At 38.6% G+C, this 20,847-nt stretch overlaps 1 protein-coding gene across 6 annotated transcripts in view; it reads left to right on the top strand.

Moving 5' to 3' along the window:
* ADCY7 (adenylate cyclase 7) overlaps positions 1–20,847 on the top strand; it is a 60,341-nt gene that overhangs the window by 28,446 nt on the left and 11,048 nt on the right. For all 6 annotated transcript variants that reach the window (XM_014255495.2, XM_014255494.2, XM_088062458.1 and 3 more), the window contains 15 exons: positions 348–548; positions 2,604–2,777; positions 3,556–3,705; positions 5,935–6,083; positions 6,402–6,513; positions 8,821–8,948; positions 9,182–9,340; positions 13,178–13,310; positions 14,609–14,794; positions 15,686–15,729; positions 16,393–16,473; positions 17,353–17,425; positions 18,244–18,341; positions 18,970–19,054; positions 20,583–20,720. In XM_014255495.2, coding sequence (XP_014110970.1) covers positions 348–548; positions 2,604–2,777; positions 3,556–3,705; positions 5,935–6,083; positions 6,402–6,513; positions 8,821–8,948; positions 9,182–9,340; positions 13,178–13,310; positions 14,609–14,794; positions 15,686–15,729; positions 16,393–16,473; positions 17,353–17,425; positions 18,244–18,341; positions 18,970–19,054; positions 20,583–20,720 — 1,911 coding nt within the window. The remainder of the gene's footprint in view (positions 1–347; positions 549–2,603; positions 2,778–3,555; positions 3,706–5,934; positions 6,084–6,401; positions 6,514–8,820; positions 8,949–9,181; positions 9,341–13,177; positions 13,311–14,608; positions 14,795–15,685; positions 15,730–16,392; positions 16,474–17,352; positions 17,426–18,243; positions 18,342–18,969; positions 19,055–20,582; positions 20,721–20,847) is intronic.

Below are 20,847 nucleotides of genomic sequence, written 5' to 3'. Positions count from 1 at the left end.
CACTCCTCTTTAGCAAAGTTTGAACTCTAAATACATTTCTTTGGGTACATCTGCATTATACATACAGTTTAGTTAGAACTTTGTGGTTTGGGGTTTGCCTTTTAAGCTAGTTTGGAAAATAACAGTGGAACTGGGGTAGAATGAGTATCTATAAGAGTATTTATTATATTATCTCTGTATGTGTGAATATCAGAAAGTGTTTGTGCTGCCACAGCTAGTCTACTTAAAAACCCAGGTTAACTTATTTCAAAGGTATCCACGCTGTTTCCAGGGCAGTATAGATGCATTTTTCATTTTTCTAAAGGGGACATTTGGACCAGCTGTAACCCTTTGTTTTGTTTTTGCAGGAGGCACAGTCCCACCTTGCCTTCATCATCACCGTGTGCGCTGCCCTGGCCGTGTTTGCAGTCATGTATTTACTGCTGTGCATGGAATCCCTGTTTCGGAGGTGGCTGACGTGGTTTGGAGTGATGATTTGGATCTGCTTCCTCGCCGTGGGATATGTATCCCTTTTTGAAAAAGGAAGTGATTATCAGCTGTGGGAGCAGGTATGTGTATTGTGTTCATTCAGGTACTTACACAGAACTGGATGTGGATGTGTTTGTGTGGATATGTTTGTGTGCTTTAATCTTTCAGAATGTTATAACTGCGTAATAACTCTTCTGAGATTTAGGTTAACTTCTAAAAATTTGCTTTACTGATCTATTCCAGTAAATTTTAGTTGGTACACTGTATTATAGTGCAAATACATTTCAGTGAAAAAAATGGATAATTGCATAAACCTATGTGGGAATTGCATCTTTAAGTTGTAATTGAATTGGATTTTTATTTAGGATTCTTACTAAATCTTAATTACTATGAATTCGTCTCTAAATGATTTTTTTGTTAGTAATACTTGCATTGTTAATTTATTTGGGTCACAGAGGTGTTAGAGAAATGTATAAAGGACTCCAGAGCTGGGTGTGCCTTAGGGAGCAGGTTTTTAAGTCAGTGAGAGAGGTGAAGTGAACAATAAGGATTAATGACACATCCTGGCATTGCTGGGTGTGGCTAAACTTCATTGCTTGCTATCTCTGATCAGAAGATGGGTGATTTCATGAAGCCAAAAATATCATAATTTGTAGGAAACTCCTCCTAAGATCTCATAATGCAAGCAGAAGAGTTTTAATTAAATCAGAATTACTTTTTTATCTTGTTTTATGAACTCTGCCCCTTTGCTTCTTTATTTGAATAAAGACACGAATTATCAGTTAAACCACCAAAATCTGATTTGCATTGTGGTCTGGATCCAGTACTGTATGTTTAGAGTTGCTGTTCAGTATTTTTTAACTTAAGGATGTGCCTATTAGTACCTTAGGAAACCCCCCCAAAAGTATTGTTCTTAACTATAAATGCAAATATGTAAGAAAGCAAGATTTGGGTTTGCTGCTTTCAGTGCTGCAAGCCAATGTGGTGTCGTCATGTGGTAATAATTCATTCATATTGATTTTAAGTCTAAAATAGAAGGACACCCTATTCTGAAAAGTGAATAGATTTGTTTCAGACTTTCACCTCAATTATGAATGTATCACTTATTAAAGCTACTGTTTAAATGCAGGTATGGTCTTTGCTTGTCCATCCTTTGCTTGTGCTTATAAAATCATCACACAGCATTCAGAACATTGTGTAATGGGGGTTGCAAATACAGCAGAAAAAAATGTTTTTACTCCAGCTAAAATAGTAAGATATACTCGGACAGATATTTTTGTTGAATGAAAACTTATTTGCCTGTTTGTCTGATTATTGTTGTCCCAGTCAACCTAGCTATTCTGTGAAAATATTTAAGGGCAGACTGGACCTTGAGACTTCCTCCAAGGAAGCTCTTGTCTGGAATGGCACAAGTTTAGTTGCTGTGATGAGGTGGAGCTGAGCCTGCTATATATTCCTCTGATCAGGGCTGTTGGTTTCCATATATAAATATATATATATATAAGCTAACAATTGCAACAGGTCTATAAATATGGATTTAAGTTTTACAGAGATTTCCACTTATCTGGAGCAGTTTAGTTCTGCATTTTGTAAAATCTGCACACCTAAATACATGGTTAGTGTTAATAAAGGTTATTCTCTTGTGGGAGGACCAGGAAGTATTGGTTGGATTTTGTTTTTTATCAAACACGAAGCAAACATACACATGTGACTGGGTGATGTTAAAGTTAGAAAATATCCTCCAGCAGGTGAGAAATCTGATTCTATTCAGTATTGCTACCTTGCAACACACTGTTCCTGATGTGTGAGTACAAAGTGTATCCAAAGTGCATCTTCAGCTGTAAAGGATAAGTTCAGGGTAAGGGGCAAGAACAAGTGAAAAAATTATAGGTGATATGTCATGTTAACCCATCTTGTCTATGAACATATAGCTGTTAATCCCTCAGAACTCTTAGAACTACTCTTAGATCTCCTTGTGGTTTTACCTGTGTTTTGAAACATCCATATCTAAATTGTTCAGCCTGAAATTGGGCAAGAATCCTACTACTTTGCTCCTATTTCTGTAGTGATTTTGGGGATTCACCTTATAACATTTGTATGTGATTCTTTTTTATTTTTTTTTCTTCTTTCCAAAGGTGCCATTCTTTCTGTTCGTAATCTTCACAGTTTATACCATGCTACCCTTTGGGATGAGAGGTGCTGTCATAATTAGTGTTGTTTCTGCTCTCTCCCATATTATTGTTTTAAGCACTGTGGTAAGTGTGGTAAGTGTGACTTCTCAAGAAAATAAGGAATCCATTCTATTTCAGGTAAGGAAATAACTTGGTTACATAATGAAATACCCTAGTCATGCTACCCTTTGTTTTTGGCATAACTATTCTGTTCAGAAAAGTTCCAGACTTCCACACTGATGTTTCAAGTTTGTGGATTTGGAGCTTGGGCCCAAAAACCCTTGGGCTTTTTGTAAAAGTGCAAATTTTTAAATCTATAGTATATTTTGTTTTTCTGACCTAAATGGAAAAAAAGCAGGGTTGTTATATTAATTTTTAAACAAAGTTGTTAAAAATATGCCTAGTTTAGTCACAGTCACTTATCCCAATCTGTGCTCGTTCAGGTGGGTCTACCTTCATCAGGCACTGGCCACAGGGTGGATCAAAAGGGCCACTGCTTCCCTGGGGTGTTAGCAGGGCCTTGGGGTGCTGCTTGCTGGTTCAGGGCTCCCAACACTCATTAACAGGGTGTGTTCAAAGGAGCACCCCAGCTCATTCCTTGCAGGCGTGTGCCAGACTCCACACAGCGTGCTGATGCAGGAGTTTGTGCACTGGTTTTTCACAAATCAAACACTGGTGCCTGCAAATAGATGTTAAATGATACCATGGGATTTTCTGTTTCGTTACTGTGACTGTGGAAGTTAGATTATATCTGCCAGCTCCATCCTGGGTAATAGCAACTGAGATTTGTTATGGGATGGGGTAAGAGGAAATGAGACATGGTCTGGGATTGACTGTTTTTTGTGGGACTAATATGCGTGTTAATGAAGTATCAATGACTGCCCTGCAGTAGGTAAATATTTTTCTTCTTGTGCAGCTCCTTGCCAATGCTGTAATTTTCCTTTGTGGCAACTTCATGGGTGCATTTCACAAACGTCAAATGCAGGTTGCTTCGTGGGATTTGTACAGATACACCTTAAAGTGCATTCAGGTCCGAATGAAACTGAAGATTGAAAAGAGACAACAAGTGAGTGAGCTAGTTCATGTTGTGAATTGATTGTTTTCATTTCCAAAATCTGTATAAATTCATAAGGTTGGTGACTAATCCATGTTGAAAGGCTTGGTCCAGTCTTTGAGATACCCACCTAGTGTCAAAAATAAAAGTTGTAACAAAAGAAGGAAGTTAAAGGGAGGAAGCTGTTTTCTGGGGCTTGTCTACATGAAAATCACAGCATTTGTAACAGGAATGTAATTGCCAGTCATTTTAGCTCCTTTTCTCCTAGAATAAACTGTTCCTGGGACTGGCCTGAGATAACTTAATAGGACATGTCTTGAAATTACTTGTAAGGTAATTTTAGCAGGTAGTTTTATGCTTTCCTTGGTCACCTTTTTTTGCATTGAATTCTGAAGTGTTATTTATTCTTATACATTATCGTCTCACAAACTACTTTTCCTTTGCTAGAAGGAGAAAATTGGATGTGAAGGGAGAAAAAAAAAAATCATATAATAGATAAAAATATTTATTTCCATAAACTCCAGTGGTATTCAAAGAATAAGCAAGGAACATGAATTTTTTTACTGAGGAAGGACTGTAGAGAGATACCAAAGCTGAAACGGTGGCACCTCTCCTGGTGTAAATAGGGTTAAGAAGAGCTCTACAAGGCTGATGTGTACCGTGTTCTCTGCCCACCAGTTATTAGATAAAAAGAAGGGGCTGAAAAGTGACTGACCTGATCAAACTGGGAAGAAGAAAATGCCACACTGCTAGTGCGATCTGTTCTCTGATGCTAATCTTGTGAGATGAGATGACAAATCTTCATGAAAGCCCTGGCAGAATTTCCCCATGCAGCCACCAGGGAAGCCTCTGATCACCTTATGAGGCAGTGTGTTCTCATTTCTTGGGCAATGTGCTCACTTCCATGGGTGTTCAGAATTTTTGTTTTGGGATTTTTTTTTTAACGGTTGCTTGTTTGAAGTGTAAATGTGCTTAAGTCTATGGAGAGCTTTCTTTTCATCCATATTGTGATTTGTTAGGCAATTCTGGGTATCCTTTCTGCCACCCACTTTTTCTCCATGAAGAAGATGTGAGAACTGCAGTTCAGGGTTCTTCATTACTTCCTTGAAAACTGATGTGTCAGCCTCCCAATGGCCCTGGGATTTGGCTGCCAGTTTAAGTTCTTCCCCAGGGTTGTCTCTCCTAGTACCACAACAGTAGCTGAGGGAAAGGAAGTGTTTCTATTTCTGGGATCAGTCTCAAACTAAACTGCTGCCTATACCTTGTGTAGGCGAGTACTTGATGCTCAAGGACTGTCTCTTCCCACTGTGATCCCAGGGTATTTCTTCTTAGAGGCAAGCACTGGTTAAATAACCCTGGCAGCTCAGTGCTATCTGCACATGGCTGCATTGGGTAGCCAGGAAAAGGGGACAAAGACTTGGTCCCAGGGGACAGCATTTAGCATTTCACTTGGCTACACAATACGTTCATCTTTCTATTGATGTTGTCTGAAAAAGTTCCTGCTTGTAGCTGCTCCACACAACATTTCCTCTTCCATCTTTGAGGTGGGAGAGCCCTTCCTCACTCGAAGAAGTCTCTTTTTGTCATCCTCTTCTGCCCAGAAACTTACCAGGGTCTTTGAAGATGGGGCTTTTGAGTGAGAGCCAGTGTAAAACAGTGCCCCGAATAGTCAAACAGTGGAGGTGGGTTTGGAGGAGTCTGTTTCCCGTTCAGTTCAAAAGACTTAATTTCAGTGGCGTTGCTTCAGTTTAGCTGTAGCAGCATGTACCTGACACTTTTGTATCTGTTGCTGCTTTTCCAGCATTTGAGAAGTTACAAAATATTTTTAATACTGAATAGACTGTTAGGTACAAAACATCAGCTTTTACAGAAGCTTTATCAGACAATGCCAACATAACATTGACATTAATGAACAAAACAAAATATAATTTATCCAGAAAATGTAGTACTGAGTACTGACATTTTTTGTGTGTGTGTTTCATAGTTACAAAGGGATGTCACACCTATGCCGCAAGGAACAGAAGAAAAAATATGAAACATAATTGTGAAATCAATAATGTGGATAATAACAATGAAAAATGTCTTCTGGAAAACCTGACATGCATTACTCAAAAGCTATTTGAATAAAGGCATTTTGGTTTTGTTTTTTTTTAATGCCTTCTTGCAGTCAGTAGAATTCAGTTTCAAACATACTAATAAATTTAATAATTTTGCATAATTATTCCTCCCCCCCTTTTTTAGGAAAATTTGCTTTTATCCATCCTGCCTGCTCATATCTCTATGGAAATGAAGCTGGCAATCATTGAACGACTGAAGGAAACTAATGATAACAGGCAAATGCATGACAACAACTTCCACAGCCTATACGTAAAAAGGCACCAAAATGTTAGGTAAGTGGAAACCCTAGAAATAATTATTAATATAAACTTCTGATTCTTATCAGTACATATGGTCCAGTGACATTAAAATTTAAAGGCAGACTTTCAGGCTGAAGTGAGCTTCTTTCCTGTTATGGGAATACAACATGTGTTGAACTGGTGTGCTGTCTTTCACATCAGGGGAGATACTTGAGCCCTTTTTGCTGGAGTTTTTTCCCAGAGAGGACAGAGTTTTTTTCTGTTAAATGCATTTCAATAGTTATGCTGACTGTGGAATTGACGTATCTTCATATTTCACTTTTCCTGCTTTTTCCTTTTGTTCCTGTCCAGCATTCTTTATGCAGACATTGTAGGATTCACTCGCCTGGCTAGTGACTGCTCTCCTAAGGAACTTGTAGTGATGCTGAATGAACTCTTTGGAAAGTTTGATCAGATTGCAAAGGTAGGTTTACAGTTTGTGCTGTAGGATAAAGGCCTTTGGAAAAATAAGTCTTTTTGCACAACAGGAGGCATCTGGATATTAGTCCTGAAGTTAGGAAGGCAAGACTGCTTTTGATTTAAAGCTAACTGGCAAAACCACATTAAAACAAAATGTAAAACAAAAATGGGAAATTTAGCAAGTTGCTGCTGTAATTCTAGTTCTTGGGTGGGGAAGTTTATCTGTATCATTTAAGAAATTGCCTGATTGTGATAAGTGATTGCAGCAAGGCTGCTGGAGGTTCTGTGTTCAAACTCCACTGAGGAACTTTGCTGTGTTCAGCCTGAAGGTTTGTTTGACTCCAGAAATGGAGAACTCTCAGATACACATTTAAATTCATAAATACAGAGGCAACAGGCAAAGCTCAGGAGTGAGCTAAAGAAAGCTTCCTGTTACTAATGGATATTTACAAAAAAGTGTAAGAATGGGGAGTAGTTTAAAGCTGTCCCTATTAAGACATACCCTCAATACTGACCCTTCAGCCTGGCAGGAATTGTTACCACTTCCAGGTGTTGCTTGAGGTTAATTTTTTCCAGCTGTAATCACAAACTCAGATGTTTATTTCTCACATTACAGGGACTGTATCACCTACATGTTTGTGTGTTGTGTTTGTGAAATCCTAAAAATTTGTCAAAAAAAATTGGGAAACTCTAAAATTATTAAAGTAGCAGAGGAGTGAAATTCCTGTAATTAAACCCTTGTGGATATAATTGAATAAATTCTTAAATATATTGCTGATTTAAACCTGACTGAGATGCTAGTAACATTTTTGACTAAGTGACATGGCTAATCTTTGCATTTATCTGAATTCAGTTGCTGTTAAGTGTTTAAGCACTGACACATAAAAGTTATATCTATTGCAATTGTGTTGTTGTGAAGCAGCTATAAAGACAGTCTTATGTCATCTTAGTTGGCAATGGTAAAATTTCTTTTAATGCTGAAGTAGAAGCTGAGGCTAAACACATTTAGTTAGGTTTTATAACTGTTTTGCAGATACAAAAATAGAAAAAATTCTAGCTTTTGAGTGATGTGTTTTAATTTTTCACTGCTGTCTGCAAATTGCACTGTAATGTCTGGATTTAATGAGTCAAAGTCTTTTGCAACTCTGTGGTTGAGCTGTGAGAAGAGGTTCCTGCTTTTTGTGCTATTTTTGTTCTGCCAGAGAGCGTTCTGTCATCTTTTCCATAATGTACAAATGTTGCAAGCTCCAATTTACCTAACAAAAAACTGATGGCTAGGCTGGACACTGAGCTGGATGCTGAAGTGCAGCGGCTCTAATCCAGGGCTGGGTTTCCCTGCTGATCCCTCTGAGCTTGTCACTTGTGGCACTGCTCAGAACCCACTGCGATGGATTAAGATGTGGAGAATGATGGATGTTCCCTAAGAGCTTTAAGTGATGAGGGAGAACAGCTCAGTTTGGGAAACTGCCACACATTTGGGCTGATCTTGGAGTTGATTTATGAACTGTGTTCCCAGAGCAGGTAGGGTTGAATAGCTGGAGGTATTGGCTGACCCAAATTAAGCCATCTCTGCTCGTCAGTCAAACACTACACAGCCTTGCAGAATTAGCTCTGGCTTGCTTGCAACCTTTGTAGTTAAAATTCTTCAGTAAAGTGTTAACAAAAGTATAAGAGGCTTTTTGCTCTCTCTCCTGCCAGTCACTGGCAGCAGTATCCTCTGTTGCACAGTTAGGAAAATTTATTTTTGCTGCCATTTAGTATTGCGGGTTTTTTATTAGCAATAGCAAACTGTAGTGCATGCCAGCTTCCTCTTCAGTCTTGTTTGAAATAACAAAAAAATCCCATTTTGCATCTGCACAGCAACCAGGTTGGGCATCTGAATTTCTAAGTTTTCCCTCAGTGCTGGGAGGTTTTACGACACCTCACACTGTTACTTATGAGGCTGCCATGTAAAAATAGAGGGAAAACTGCCCATACTTCAGATGAAGATTAAAAGATAGATAAGTAGATTTCATCCTTTAGATGGTAAATTCTGTGACACTTCTATTTTATTTATAGTTTTTTTCAGTTGCACACAGTTCCAAGAAAAAGGTGAGAAACTAGCAAGATGGTTTTATTTCAGAAATGCTTTAAATGTTCATTTTTGTTCTCTCCAGTGAGCAATGTCCAGGCATTCAGATGTGAGGAAAAAGAAGTAAGCTTTCAACAAGGTTTGGACAAAGCCTGACTTTCACAAACCAGGGCCTTTGGAGCTATTAGCCAATTTGCAGTTAATTTTTTCCTGTTAAAAATGTTTGGTGTAATTTTGCAGGAGAATGAATGCATGAGAATAAAAATCCTGGGAGACTGTTACTACTGTGTCTCAGGCCTGCCTGTGTCCTTACCAGTTCATGCCAGGAACTGTGTTAAAATGGGGCTCGACATGTGTGAAGCCATAAAGTAAGTATTATTATTAAACAGAAGGCTGTTTAAAATATAGATACTGTGCAGATATCAAATTAAGTAATTAGTTTTCTTGTCAACACTCCAAGTGTATTTCTTAGCTGTAGTTGCACAGTTCTGATCATAAGTTTGGCTCGTCTTTGCACCAAGTGTACGATGAGACAAAACCTTGACAGAAGGAGGAGAGAAAATGACAAGTGTCCTGCTCTAATCCCCTGATGCCTCCCCAGGCAGGTGAGAGAAGCCACGGGCGTGGACATCAACATGAGGGTTGGGATCCACTCTGGGAACGTGCTGTGCGGGGTGATTGGCCTGAGGAAGTGGCAGTACGACGTGTGGTCCCACGATGTATCCCTGGCCAACCGCATGGAGTCCGCCGGCGTGCCGGGGTGAGCACCCTCTGATGCCTGAAGAGGCTGCCTGCAGCTGAGGCTGGACAGTGTTAAAGGAATAAAGTTGGTGTTTATTAAAAGGCCTTCAAAGGATACACCTTGGGCAGTAAAGGAGCTCAACTGAGGCTACACCAAAGATGGATGACGGGTCACATGTTTTCACACTTTTATAAGTTTTGGTCCATTTGCATATTGGTGTTAGTTGTCTAATTACAGCTTCAGGTTACGAAGTCCCATATTGCTCCCAGATTGCTCTTCTCAATTCACTGTTGTTTATACTTTTTGGGCCTGAAGCTGCAATGGTGTCCTAGCTTCTCAGGCTAGAAAAGGATTGGTTTGTCTAACCAAACTGCGAAGAGAACTTGCTAGCACTTTATATGAAGTTCAGAGTTATACACCAAGACAGTACAGAATCTGTTAAATATGAAAGCTAAAACTTAAGGCATCACCTCCCTGCTGAGGCTGAGCTGTGCTGTCACAGGCCTGGCATCTGTCACTGTGCCATGACACAAATCCTCACCATGGGATGCTGGAAATAGGACAGATGTGTACTTAGCAGAGCCGTAAAATGTTAATATTTTCTGATTGCGTTTTTAATGAGCTATAAAATTCTATTCTTAGGAAAGTGACTGCTTCTTGACTTCCCCTTCATGGGAGAAGCATACGCGTCTTCAGCAGTGCATTGTGTCGACTTTGTTAATCCACTATCCACACAGGGATAATTCTGTATTTGTGAGTTTAGCTAAAGAACGGTTGTGCTCCTCAGGTCAACAAGGCCAAGCTGTGTCTTTGCCCAGTGTTTCTGCGTGTGTATTGATCAGTCCCACTTGATTTATATCAGCTCTATATTCACCACCCCCACCACTCAAACCCTACAAACAACTCAGAAGTGAGAATGCACCCTGATGGGGAGTATCCCAGCAAGGAGAGTCTGGAGCTGTTGTTTGTTGTGCATTTGCCATGGGCACGATGAAGGGAAGGGAGTGGTGCTGAATGGGAGGATTGAGGCAGAGCAGGAATATAATTCGCCACATGCTGCTCAGTGATACAGGAATTGGATCTGAGGTTGTAGCCTTTTTAAGATGCTTGTTGAACAGAACAAATATAAATGTTTTTCAAAAACACCAGCATTTGCATTTTCCTTTAGGAAAGTATACTCTTTTCCTGTTTTCTAAGTTAAATTTAAGTATTAGAATTCTTCTAAGAAACCCTCTGTTTTTTTCTTTGTTATTTTGGTAGTTTGCCCTAAAAAAGGCCATTATAAGACTTTTCCTTTCTTCATTCTTTTTTTTTTTGGTCATGGTAGTCAGTGCAATTTGGTTTCTGTTAGTAAGTGGTTCTAACCAGTGACATTATAGCTTTTCTTATTATTTCTGTACCTCAGACAGCTTTTAGGTATATGCTTGTAACTTAAAAATTAAAGTGATTTATCGAATAATAAGAGGTTATGAATATTAAAATACTTTGTTGCATTGGTGACTGAAACAGAAAGAAAACTACTTGGAGCTTGGTTAACAGTTACACTGTTCAGCCAGGCTGAAGGGCTTAGTGTGTTGATTCAGCATGATTAAACAAGAATACAGAGTTGTAAAGTTTCTTTTGTTGGTAAAGCAAACAGCATGACTCTGAATATGGCAGAAAACCATACTTAGCCTTGTTTAGGACCTTTGCCTAATCTTGAAAACTCTGATTATTTCCCTATGGTTGTCAGGTTTATAGTTGATAAGCTGGTAAAGAATTAAGCTGACATGCTGATTCAGAAACATCCTTATTACTTCTTCTAGTGTGTAGTACTCGTCTTTCAAAACTGGCCAGAGGAAACACCTTCACCTGTGGAAGACTGAGCCTGACAGGGTGGAAGGGTATTATTCACTATGCAAATGTTACTTCGTATTTGTTTCTTGCTCTGCAGGGAAATTATTTGTTGGGGATTCCTCATTCCAGTGTTAGATACTCTGGCTCCTTTGGAAACAGTTTTGTCATTAGGAGCCAGCTAGAGGTTTCGTTTCAAATAGGAAGCATATCTATTTTGAGTTTCTGTAAATGAAGGAATTCTAAAGACTTTTGAAAAGATGCAAGAAAACTTTTAGCTTTATAAGTATTTCTTTTCCAGTGACAGAGTATCCGTGTTCATCCTCCTTGTGATTTTAAAAATTACTTACATTCATAACAGTGTAATACAGTACTAAAGCAGAAAGGAGTAGCATAAAACTAAAACTCAAAATGCATTTACAACCAATTCTCTCTGTTGTGTAAATGCCTGAAGGCTCAGCACGTTATTCTCCTGTCAGCATAGGAAATGGGGCACAGTGTGCTGGGTGCTCTGTCCTGGCACGGCAAGGGCAGCACTGCGTGCTCCAGCTTGACTGTGAGAGCAGCTCTTGGTGATGTGCTTAGCCTGGAATCCAGTAAGCAATTAGGAACTGCTCAGAGATCACTGGCATCTAATTTGAGAAGTTTGCAGTAGGATCGGAAATGTCTTACGGCAGTGTGTGGTTTGAGGGAGAGGAAGCTTGGTAAAATGCAAAATGGTGGGTAGTGAACAAATGTACTGCTTTTTGGAGTAAGTGAAAAAGCACAGAAAACTTATATGGCTGTGTTTTAAGGCTCAGGGCACAGACATCACCCAGAATGCCCCTGTGGAATATCTGTGGAAGAAAATGATGCTTTAGAGCAAACTTTAAAATTTCAGATTTGAAAGTTTACCTTAATTGCAAAAGTGCGTACTCAAGGTAACAATTAAAATTTTTTTCTTTTTTTTTTTTTTTTTTTTTGAGAAAATTACCTGCAAACAAATAAAAGCATGCACCCTCTGCAATTCAGCTCTTACTTTTGGCTTGAAAAGTACTGAGGAAGTTTTTATTCTTCCTTCTTAGAAGCTACGGGCAGTAGTTTTCAGCTCTTGGACACATTACTGTCGTGCAAACCTATGTCCAGCTTTAGGAAGGAGAGGTGGATGGAACAGCGATTCCCTTGCTCTCTGTAGTTTGGCTGCAGCGCTGCACACTGCCAGTTTCCATGCTGGAATTTTGCTTTTCCCAGCCCTGAGCTGATGGATTGTAGGACAGTGTCAAACTTGTCTGTGCCAAAGAAAAGCCAGAAAAGCATGGGAAGATGAACAATGAGAAAATAGAAATTAAGAAATGCTATTTTATGAACTCACTCCAGTCTCTTGTTGAGAAATTATATGGAAAGATATAACTCATAACTTCTGTGGAAATACATGATTTGGAATACTGAGTGAAATAACATTTAAGGGAAAGTGTGAATGGGTACAGAAAAATCCTGGCTACCCTTCTCAGAAGTGCTGAGTTGCCTTTTCCTTGGATTGTTTCAGCCAGAAAAGGCAGACTTTCAGAATTCTCCTCAGAGTTAACAAAAAACCTTCCCCAGCTTTATTTTCGCAGACTTTGTGTCTTCCCCCACTCTCATGCATTTCTAGCACAAAGCAGTCCTTGCTTGTGTTTTGTTCATGAGTTTTCCCGGCAGCTCTCACAAACTGCCTGTGAGCCTGTCTGTCTTGTGAGTCATCAGATCTCCTTTGATCACATTTCTTCTTGTTTTGTTTATTTCCCCGCTTATTTCAATTTAATTTTATACCAATACTATCTCATTATGGGAAGTGGTTTTTCGCATGCTTGCTATGAATGATGTACTACAGTAAAAGATTGCAAATATAATTTTAAGTACTGGCAGGATTTTTCAGTTGGCTGCCAAAGCAGGGGATGTCTGAAAAGCAGAAATGTCAGCAGTGGCCATTGAAATGTAAATGAAACGCTTAATGTGACCTTTCTGTGAATGTTTGGGTCTCTTTGTTCTTTCTCCCGTTCTCAGCCGTGTGCACATCACTGAAGCAACATTAAATCACCTAGGCAAAGCTTATGAAGTAGAAGAAGGGAATGGACACCTGAGGGATCCTTACCTTGAATCCATGAATATCAAAACCTACTTAGTGGTTGATCCAAGGGTATGTATTTGTTTATAAACATATATATTTATTCAAGTGTATGCACACATTTTAAGTACACAGGTTTCTGCAGTGCGTACAGATTTTTCATTCAGGAACAGAATTAAAGCATGGTGTGAGTCACCTGAGTAGCTTGGATTTGGGAGTTCAAATCTGAAAGCACATCCTGTTTTTTTATGGCATGCCTATTGCATTGAAGGTATTAAGTGTTATGCTGAAATCTCCAATGTGACCCACTTAGGGTAAAAACACATATTTGACTATGTATTTGTGTGAAGTATTTCAAAAACACAGGTCAAAAGATGAGGATGGAGGAATGCCTGTCCTATGTGGCCACTTTCAGCTAAAATATTGCCTGTAAAATAGCATCAGACATCTTCCTCACTATCTGAAAAGTAAGATTCACCTTCTTTTCAGGGTGTGAAGTTAACAACTGCAGGTTGCTCCTTTAGAGCTGGATAACTACAAACACCTGGGGTACTGCTATTTTGCATTGGCTTGTGGTTGATGAGTAAAATGTTTCAAACGAAAAAAGAATGCAGATGAGAAACTTCTTTTGTTCCTGATCTCTACAGGAAGGAACAGCATAGAGCCACTTTTCATTAGCAAGAACTCAATCTTGTTGTAACTTGGTTACATTTTCAGTGCTGCAACCCCCCTCAGTTGCACACAGCACATATTCTCAGAATGAGGTTCTATGTTACCTATTTCTATTTTTATAGATTAAAATGGTCTCTGCTCCCTGGAAGATACTTGTGAAATGTTAGAGAATTATCAGTCATTGAAGGCTTGGTTTCTTCTGTAGTTTTGTGAGGATATTGCTGTACACCCTGTCTGTACTGCCTGACTCAGCACCTGTGACACAGGGATATAATCTGATGTGGAGTCTGTAATTTGTGGCATCTTCCAACCACTGTTTTGACACACCCCAGCTCAGGAATTTGGCACCTTTTTCCCCTGCTGTAGGGCTGACTGCAAGGAAACTGTATCATTCATATGATCCTGTGAGCCCTTGCATCACTGTAAATAAACCTGGAAGTTTGACTGTTGCAGTGTTGCAAGCGAAGGCTTGTAAAGGAAGCTGAAGCAATTAATTGAATGTGCTGTGATTTGCTTTAGCTCATATTAATTAAGCTAGATAAAGGATTGAGGTTGGCTGACATGTTGCTGATGTGTCCAAGAGCCCTACTAAATGGCGAGATTTGTGTAGTCTTAAACTACTCGATACACAGAGCTTCAATACTTTGTAATTTGTCTGAATTTCTGTTTTGTACATGGGTGTGTTTTCTTTCTTTTAGTCCAAACAATGCCTGTCAAACAACCACCTCCCTAAAACGCGGGTGAACGATGGGCTGAAGATGCGCGCGTCCGTGCGGATGACGCGGTACCTGGAGTCCTGGGGAGCAGCCAGGCCCTTCGCCCACCTGAGCCACAGAGAGAGCGTCAGCAGCGACTCCTCCAGCTCCCAGGGCAGGCGCAGAAAGGTCAGCTCTCTGCTGATGGGCAGCCTTCAATTGCAAACTGCTCCTGTGCCTGCTGTGTGAAACCCAAAACTGACGTGACTTCTGTGGCTGAATGTCTGTTGGTACCCTCGGTGCTGAGTGTGCGCACAGAACTGAGAGGGTGTCTGTGCAACATCTCTTCCTCTCAGAACTTAACCATATTCAGGCTGCCAGTCCCTCTAGCATACTACAATCATTGATTATCTTTAAAGCTAAACTACCTATTTTTCCTGTTATTTTTCCATCTTGAGATGGTACTTGTGCTTTTGTGAAAAAAAAAAAAAAAAAGATAGATGCACTCAATACTTAATTGGAATGTACAGAAAATGAATAGTCCTTCCACATATTCTCCCTGCAACTAGATTTTATCAGTAAGGAATTTTTAAGATAAAGAATTCTTAAGGTTTTAAGATTTTAAAATATAAGAAAACTAATTTTTCCTTCCATCTCCCCTTCCTGAAAGCTGGAAGTAGATGTACATGTTTTCAGGTGTGGTTCTGGAGCCACATCTGTAGTAAATTTTAATTTAAGCATCCATCCATCCGTTCAGGTGTGTGGAAGGGGTTTCCAGTCTGCTTGCCTCTGCTGGTGCTTGCTTAGTTATTTTGGCGTGGGGAGAAAAATGAGAGGGAAGATCTGTTTAATTATTTTCTAACAATACTTTTTTTTTTGTCAGAAAACAATTCTCACTTGTTAGAGCAGAAAACGTTGCTGGAAAGGATTGATTTTTAGAAATATTTCTGTTTGAGAATGGTTCTTGACTTCTTTTATTTTTTAATAAAAATGGTTTTGGCAGTTTCTTGATATTTGTTTCCCATAGTTGTTTGGTATTCAAAGAGTGTGTAACTTATTCTTAATTCCTGTTTTATTTAGGAAATACCTTTATGTTCTACTGGGCGCCAGAGAGCTTCTGACAGGTTTGTCAAGTACCTTCTTTTCTGTTTTTTTTTTGCTGCTCCTGGGCTCCTCTTGCTCCTCTCAGTGTGCTGTAAGGATGTGGTCATTTGGTTGATTAATCAGTGTGTGTATGGTAGTCCTGCCTTAGAAAGGTTAAGCTAAATCTTTGGCCTCAAAGATTTTTCAGCTCATGTTTGTTATTGTTAGCAGACTCTAAAAACAGCTTCTTGTCTTACTGTTCCCCTGCCATTCAGATTCTGTTTTGCTTGCTGGGCTGCAACAGGATGGGAGGGAATTGGGAAGGGAGAGCCCTAAAGAGCAGTGGGAAGATTTGGGTTTGGTTAGTGCTGTTAATATTTGCCATTACATTGTGATAAGGAATTGTCATGTAGAATGGTACCTGTAGCACTGGGTTAAACGAGGAGCTGATTTTCACTTGTGGAACATCCCCTCAGTTTGTCAAAAATGCTGTATTGAAAAATGCAGGGTTTGAGTAACTAGAGAAATGCTTAGTAAAGTGCTCATGGGTGTATTTTTTTAATCAGTTTGGAGCATTCTGGTTTAACTTTTCCCTGGAAGCTTGCCCCACTGTGTGCTGAGAAAGTGTGCTCTGTACACTTTCTTTACTTTCCATTACTTGTTTCTGAGTAGCATTTGTCACACAGACTTCATTTCATCCTCAGAAATTCATCTCAGAAGGGAAGGATAGAGGAAGATATTTATGATGAAATGATGTCAACCATTGAAGGCCTCAGTTCAACTACGTATGCAGTACTTTAATTTATTCTTCATCTTTTCTTTGAGATTAACCTGCATTCTCAGTTTAAGCCTAGTTTATGTATAAAGTTATCAGGATTTTTGTCTTGCCCTTTTTTGGTCTTTGTTTTTTATTTTGTTTCTTTTTGGATTTAATTTGAATATGAGAATCTTACTGCATGGTTTAGCACGAACAGAGTGATCAGTTTTGCTGTTCAATGTTTTCTTTAGTAAAACAAGAAGTTTCATGAAATGAGGTGCCATCCTGAACAAAAAACTAAGTATAAAGTCAAAATAGCTTTGTGGGTGATAAAGTTGCTTTAGAGTCTGATCCACTGAAGGCAAATAGTCTGTCAGGGACAGGTAATTCCTTTGGCAGTACATTTGCATTCAAAAGCAGACAAACACAAGCAGTGGTGGTGGTTTGGGTTTTCTTTGTTTTTGTTTTGTTTCAATTTAAAATACAATATTTAAATACCTAAAGAATTCCTAAAACACTGAATTTGAGAAGAAAAACTATCTTCATTTAAATTCTAGGAGAGCTGTACTTAGGTATTCCTAATAGGAGTCTAATATTATTTAGGGAAAGTTTTTGGAGGCTGTGAGCCCTTTCTAACATCTGTTGTTATACTTTCCTGTTTGTACGTCTTTGGGAAGTTTTGGAGCTACATTTTTCATGTTGCTGGCAGATATTGCTGTCTGTGAGTGGATCTGCCTGTCAGAGGAGTAAAAACCACAGGTTTGTTCTGCTGTGAAGCATAAAGACCTTGCAGAAGCATCAGATGTGTGTTGAGAGTGGCTGTGGGGTCCCAAGTGCTGCAATGATTTTGTGTCCTGTCCTTGGCCTCTGTGTGCTCCTGATAACCCCTGTCTCTCTGTGGCTGCAGTCCCTGGTGTGGCAAATCAGATGACTTCTGTGGATTCTCACTGATCTTTGCAGAGCCTGGTCTTGAAAAAGAGGTTGGTAAGAACAAAATAATCCCTTTTGGTCTTTTATTTGTCCTTCCGAGCAGCATAAGAATATGTTTGAAACTTTTCATTCTGAAACTGGATTCTGGAGGTGATTGTAAATCCTAAGAGGTTTCTGGTAACTAATGGAAAGCAGATTTCAGGACTCATTTGAACTGGTCATTTTTCCTTGAAAATGCAAATTCTGAGTTTAAATGAGATTGTCTCTAATCTGTGGTCAAATTCATGCCATAAGGGAATTAGTGGGAGTTTGATATTTTTTCTAAATAAACTACTTCCCTTAAAAGTAATGAGATTTAAAGAAGGAAATAAAAATAAAAGGATTTCTGCATCCATAATGAAAGCACCTTGTTTTCTGTGGCTGTTTCATTGTAGATATAATGCTGGTATTTGTTAGGTGCAGTGTAGTTTTTCTGTTTGAATAACTGCTGTTAAATTTACTGTGCTGTGGATGTAGTTACTGGTGTGGGTCTGTACCTACACTTCAGGTTTACTTCTGTGTATGTCCCTTCTTGATAAGGATTTTAACCATGGGTATCTGTGGAGAGCTCATTTACATATTGCCTGGATTTCCCTCTAGGCTGGAAATTGGGAAATTATCATTTGGACTGGGATGTTTTTCTTGAAAGATGTTCAAGTAACTTTTTTTGGGTTTTTTTTTGTAGTGGTCTTTTGTTCTGTTTTAGTCCTCGGTATATTTTTAATAATACAGTATAAACTTGTATATATGTATCATCACAAGGATTTAATAAAATTAAGAAAAAACACTCCTGAAATTGCCCATATGCTTTATTCTCTCTGTGTTTCAGTATCGCAACATTCCTATTCTAAAACTCAAGAGTTACTTTGTGTGTGCCAGTTTTGTGTTCCTCTGTATATTTGTGATCCAGATGTTTATCATGCCAAAGTAAGTGCTGGTGTTTTAATTATTTATAATTCAAATTAACCAATAGCTAAAGTGAACCTCATGTGCATGGAACTTTTTGGAGTTCTTGAGGGGTTAAATTTAAGAAACATATTAATTTATCCTATGATAAAGGAGTTCATTCATGTTGTTGGCATAAGAGCCAAGATATCAGTATGAAAATAAAATATAATTATTTCTTTAATATTTTGTTTGCTTAGTATGCACAGGGTGGTCAGTTAAGTAAGAAATACTATTTTATAAGAGCAGTTGGCTGTAAGGACATTGAGCAGTAGGACAATGGGATTTTTCTGGTTAAAATGTGCTCAGTGATCCTTTTCTGTAGACCTACAAGGAGACAACTTTGAGCTGCTTGTCACAGCTCTGAGAAAGCAGATGATGGATAATTCTGAAATTTATGGCATGTTTGATTTTTTTGTGGCTGTTGCAGTGCATTTTCCATGTGGTTTATGCACAGAGCAGTGGCTCAGGCCATCAGGGGAGGAATCTCTTAAAGTGGTGATTGTGCAACAGAGCAACCATAACCTGTGTGATGTTATGGTCATTCAGTGCTACTTGAAGAAAATCATATTTAAACTTGGTTTTTTTAGTGCTTTCTTCTTCTTTTTAGAACTGCAAAACTGGGAATTTCCTTTGGAGTTGTTGCAGTCATCATTGTGCTTATTTTGTTTGTGTGCTTTGCTAAGAAATGTCTGGTAAGTTTACATTTGAAAAACACTTCCTGTTTTCAAAAGTGGATGGATATATTTCAGCAACTTGGTCTGTTTTTTAGGCTGATGAAATTTTAGCTATTTCAATAGGAGTTACAGGAGCCTTGAACCTCAGGTTACCAGAAGATTATATTGTCTGAAACAGACTTTCATGTCTGAAAATTCTAAGAGTAATTCAGAATTATTTGAGTGCAAGAATAGATGGGTAGGAGGGTGGATGTAGGACTGTTTTTTTTAAAATATATTTTTATTTTTATGTTTGCCATTAATAGTAATTTTGATTGTAAATACTGTTATTCTCTGTGCTGGAAACAATATTGAAATAAGTTGGAAGAGAAGATCAGTTTTCATAATAATTTATGAAGTGTAATGAAAATTACAAACATATGAATAATTTACTGGCAACAATTTCACGGCAGTTAGAATTCCAAATTCACCATTACATCAATTAGGACACTTTGCACTTGTAGTTCCTTTTTCTTTGCATTATTAAACGCATACAATTACTGTTTAAAAATATATAGTGAGAGAGAGCCCATAGTGATGGAGTTCAATGATACAGAGTAAAAAAAAAGTCCTTCTCAGTTCAAGAACTGCCTGGGGGGTGGGGAGAGCAAAAGGATTTTAGAGAAGGGATTTGAGAATGTTCCTTGCACCCATCAAACCTGCACCACTGCACTGCAGCACCCCAGTGAGGGGATGGAGCTCTCCAGGGAAAGGAAGAGTCTCTTACAGAGCCACGGTCAAGCTGTGCAAAGGGGAAAGAAAAAAATAAGAGAAAATTGCACTCTGGTATAAAGATTTATGACTCATTTAATTGTATGGTTAGACAGATCTATGGAATTTATGTATGTGTGGTATTTATATGTGTTTATAGATGGATTTTTGCATATATGTCTGTAGAGAGAGAGGGGGGTATGTGTATATGCATTCATGTGTTTTTTCTATGTGTGCAGAAACACACAGAGAAAATAGAAAATTCCAAGACTGCAGTTGCATCAGACTTTACTTTTATGCTGGGAGTGTTTTGGTGTAGCATCATGGAATAATGCTTGCAGTCATTACAATCATATGCTTTACTGGATTGGAGAATATAGGGATGGCAAGAATGGGGACAGTCTATGGCTGGTTTTGATTTATTAATCTGAGAACGTAGTTCCAAATATAATATTATAGCTCTATAGCTAAAAAAATACAAAATTTTTACTGCCATTTTATTAACTTTTCTCTAGAACTTTCAAACAGACATTAATTCTGTATTTTTAAAGCACAAATTCAGAAAAGTTTAGCACCCAACCCCTCTGAAGAAAGGAAGCATTGTCTCTATTTTCAGCTGGGGAAAGGTGTTAGACATTGACTCCAAATGAGGAGATTCAAAGTCCTAGATTAGAATTCCAGTGAAGGCTCTTGACACTCTCCTGTAGAAAAAAGGTCAGCTTTATATTTAGAAATATTTCTTCTCCTGTATCAAAGTGTTATCCTTGTTCCTGAAATGAATTAATTGTATTTACAGAAGTGCTGCTCAGATCAGTGGCCTCTCCTGCGCCATCTGTGTGCTGTCTCAGAAAAGGTGGAGACAATGCCTTTACTTAGGCTGCCTTTAGCAGTCATCACTATAGCTGCCTTGCTGATCATAGCCATTTTTAATTTGGTGAGTAATCGCATTAATTGATGGACTTATTGTAAAATTCACAGTTTAGGTAACTTCCTGTATTATTTGCATCAAGTACCAGTTCTTGCTGCTTTTTCTAATGCCTGATTTGCAACAGGAGTTGATT

The sequence above is a fragment of the Pseudopodoces humilis genome, chromosome 14, assembly GCF_049639895.1.
Source record: "Pseudopodoces humilis isolate 2021_Gansu_Grassland_sample_001 chromosome 14, ASM4963989v1, whole genome shotgun sequence".
Classification (NCBI taxonomy): domain Eukaryota; kingdom Metazoa; phylum Chordata; class Aves; order Passeriformes; family Paridae; genus Pseudopodoces; species Pseudopodoces humilis.
This window is presented reverse-complemented; position numbering and strand designations above follow the sequence as displayed.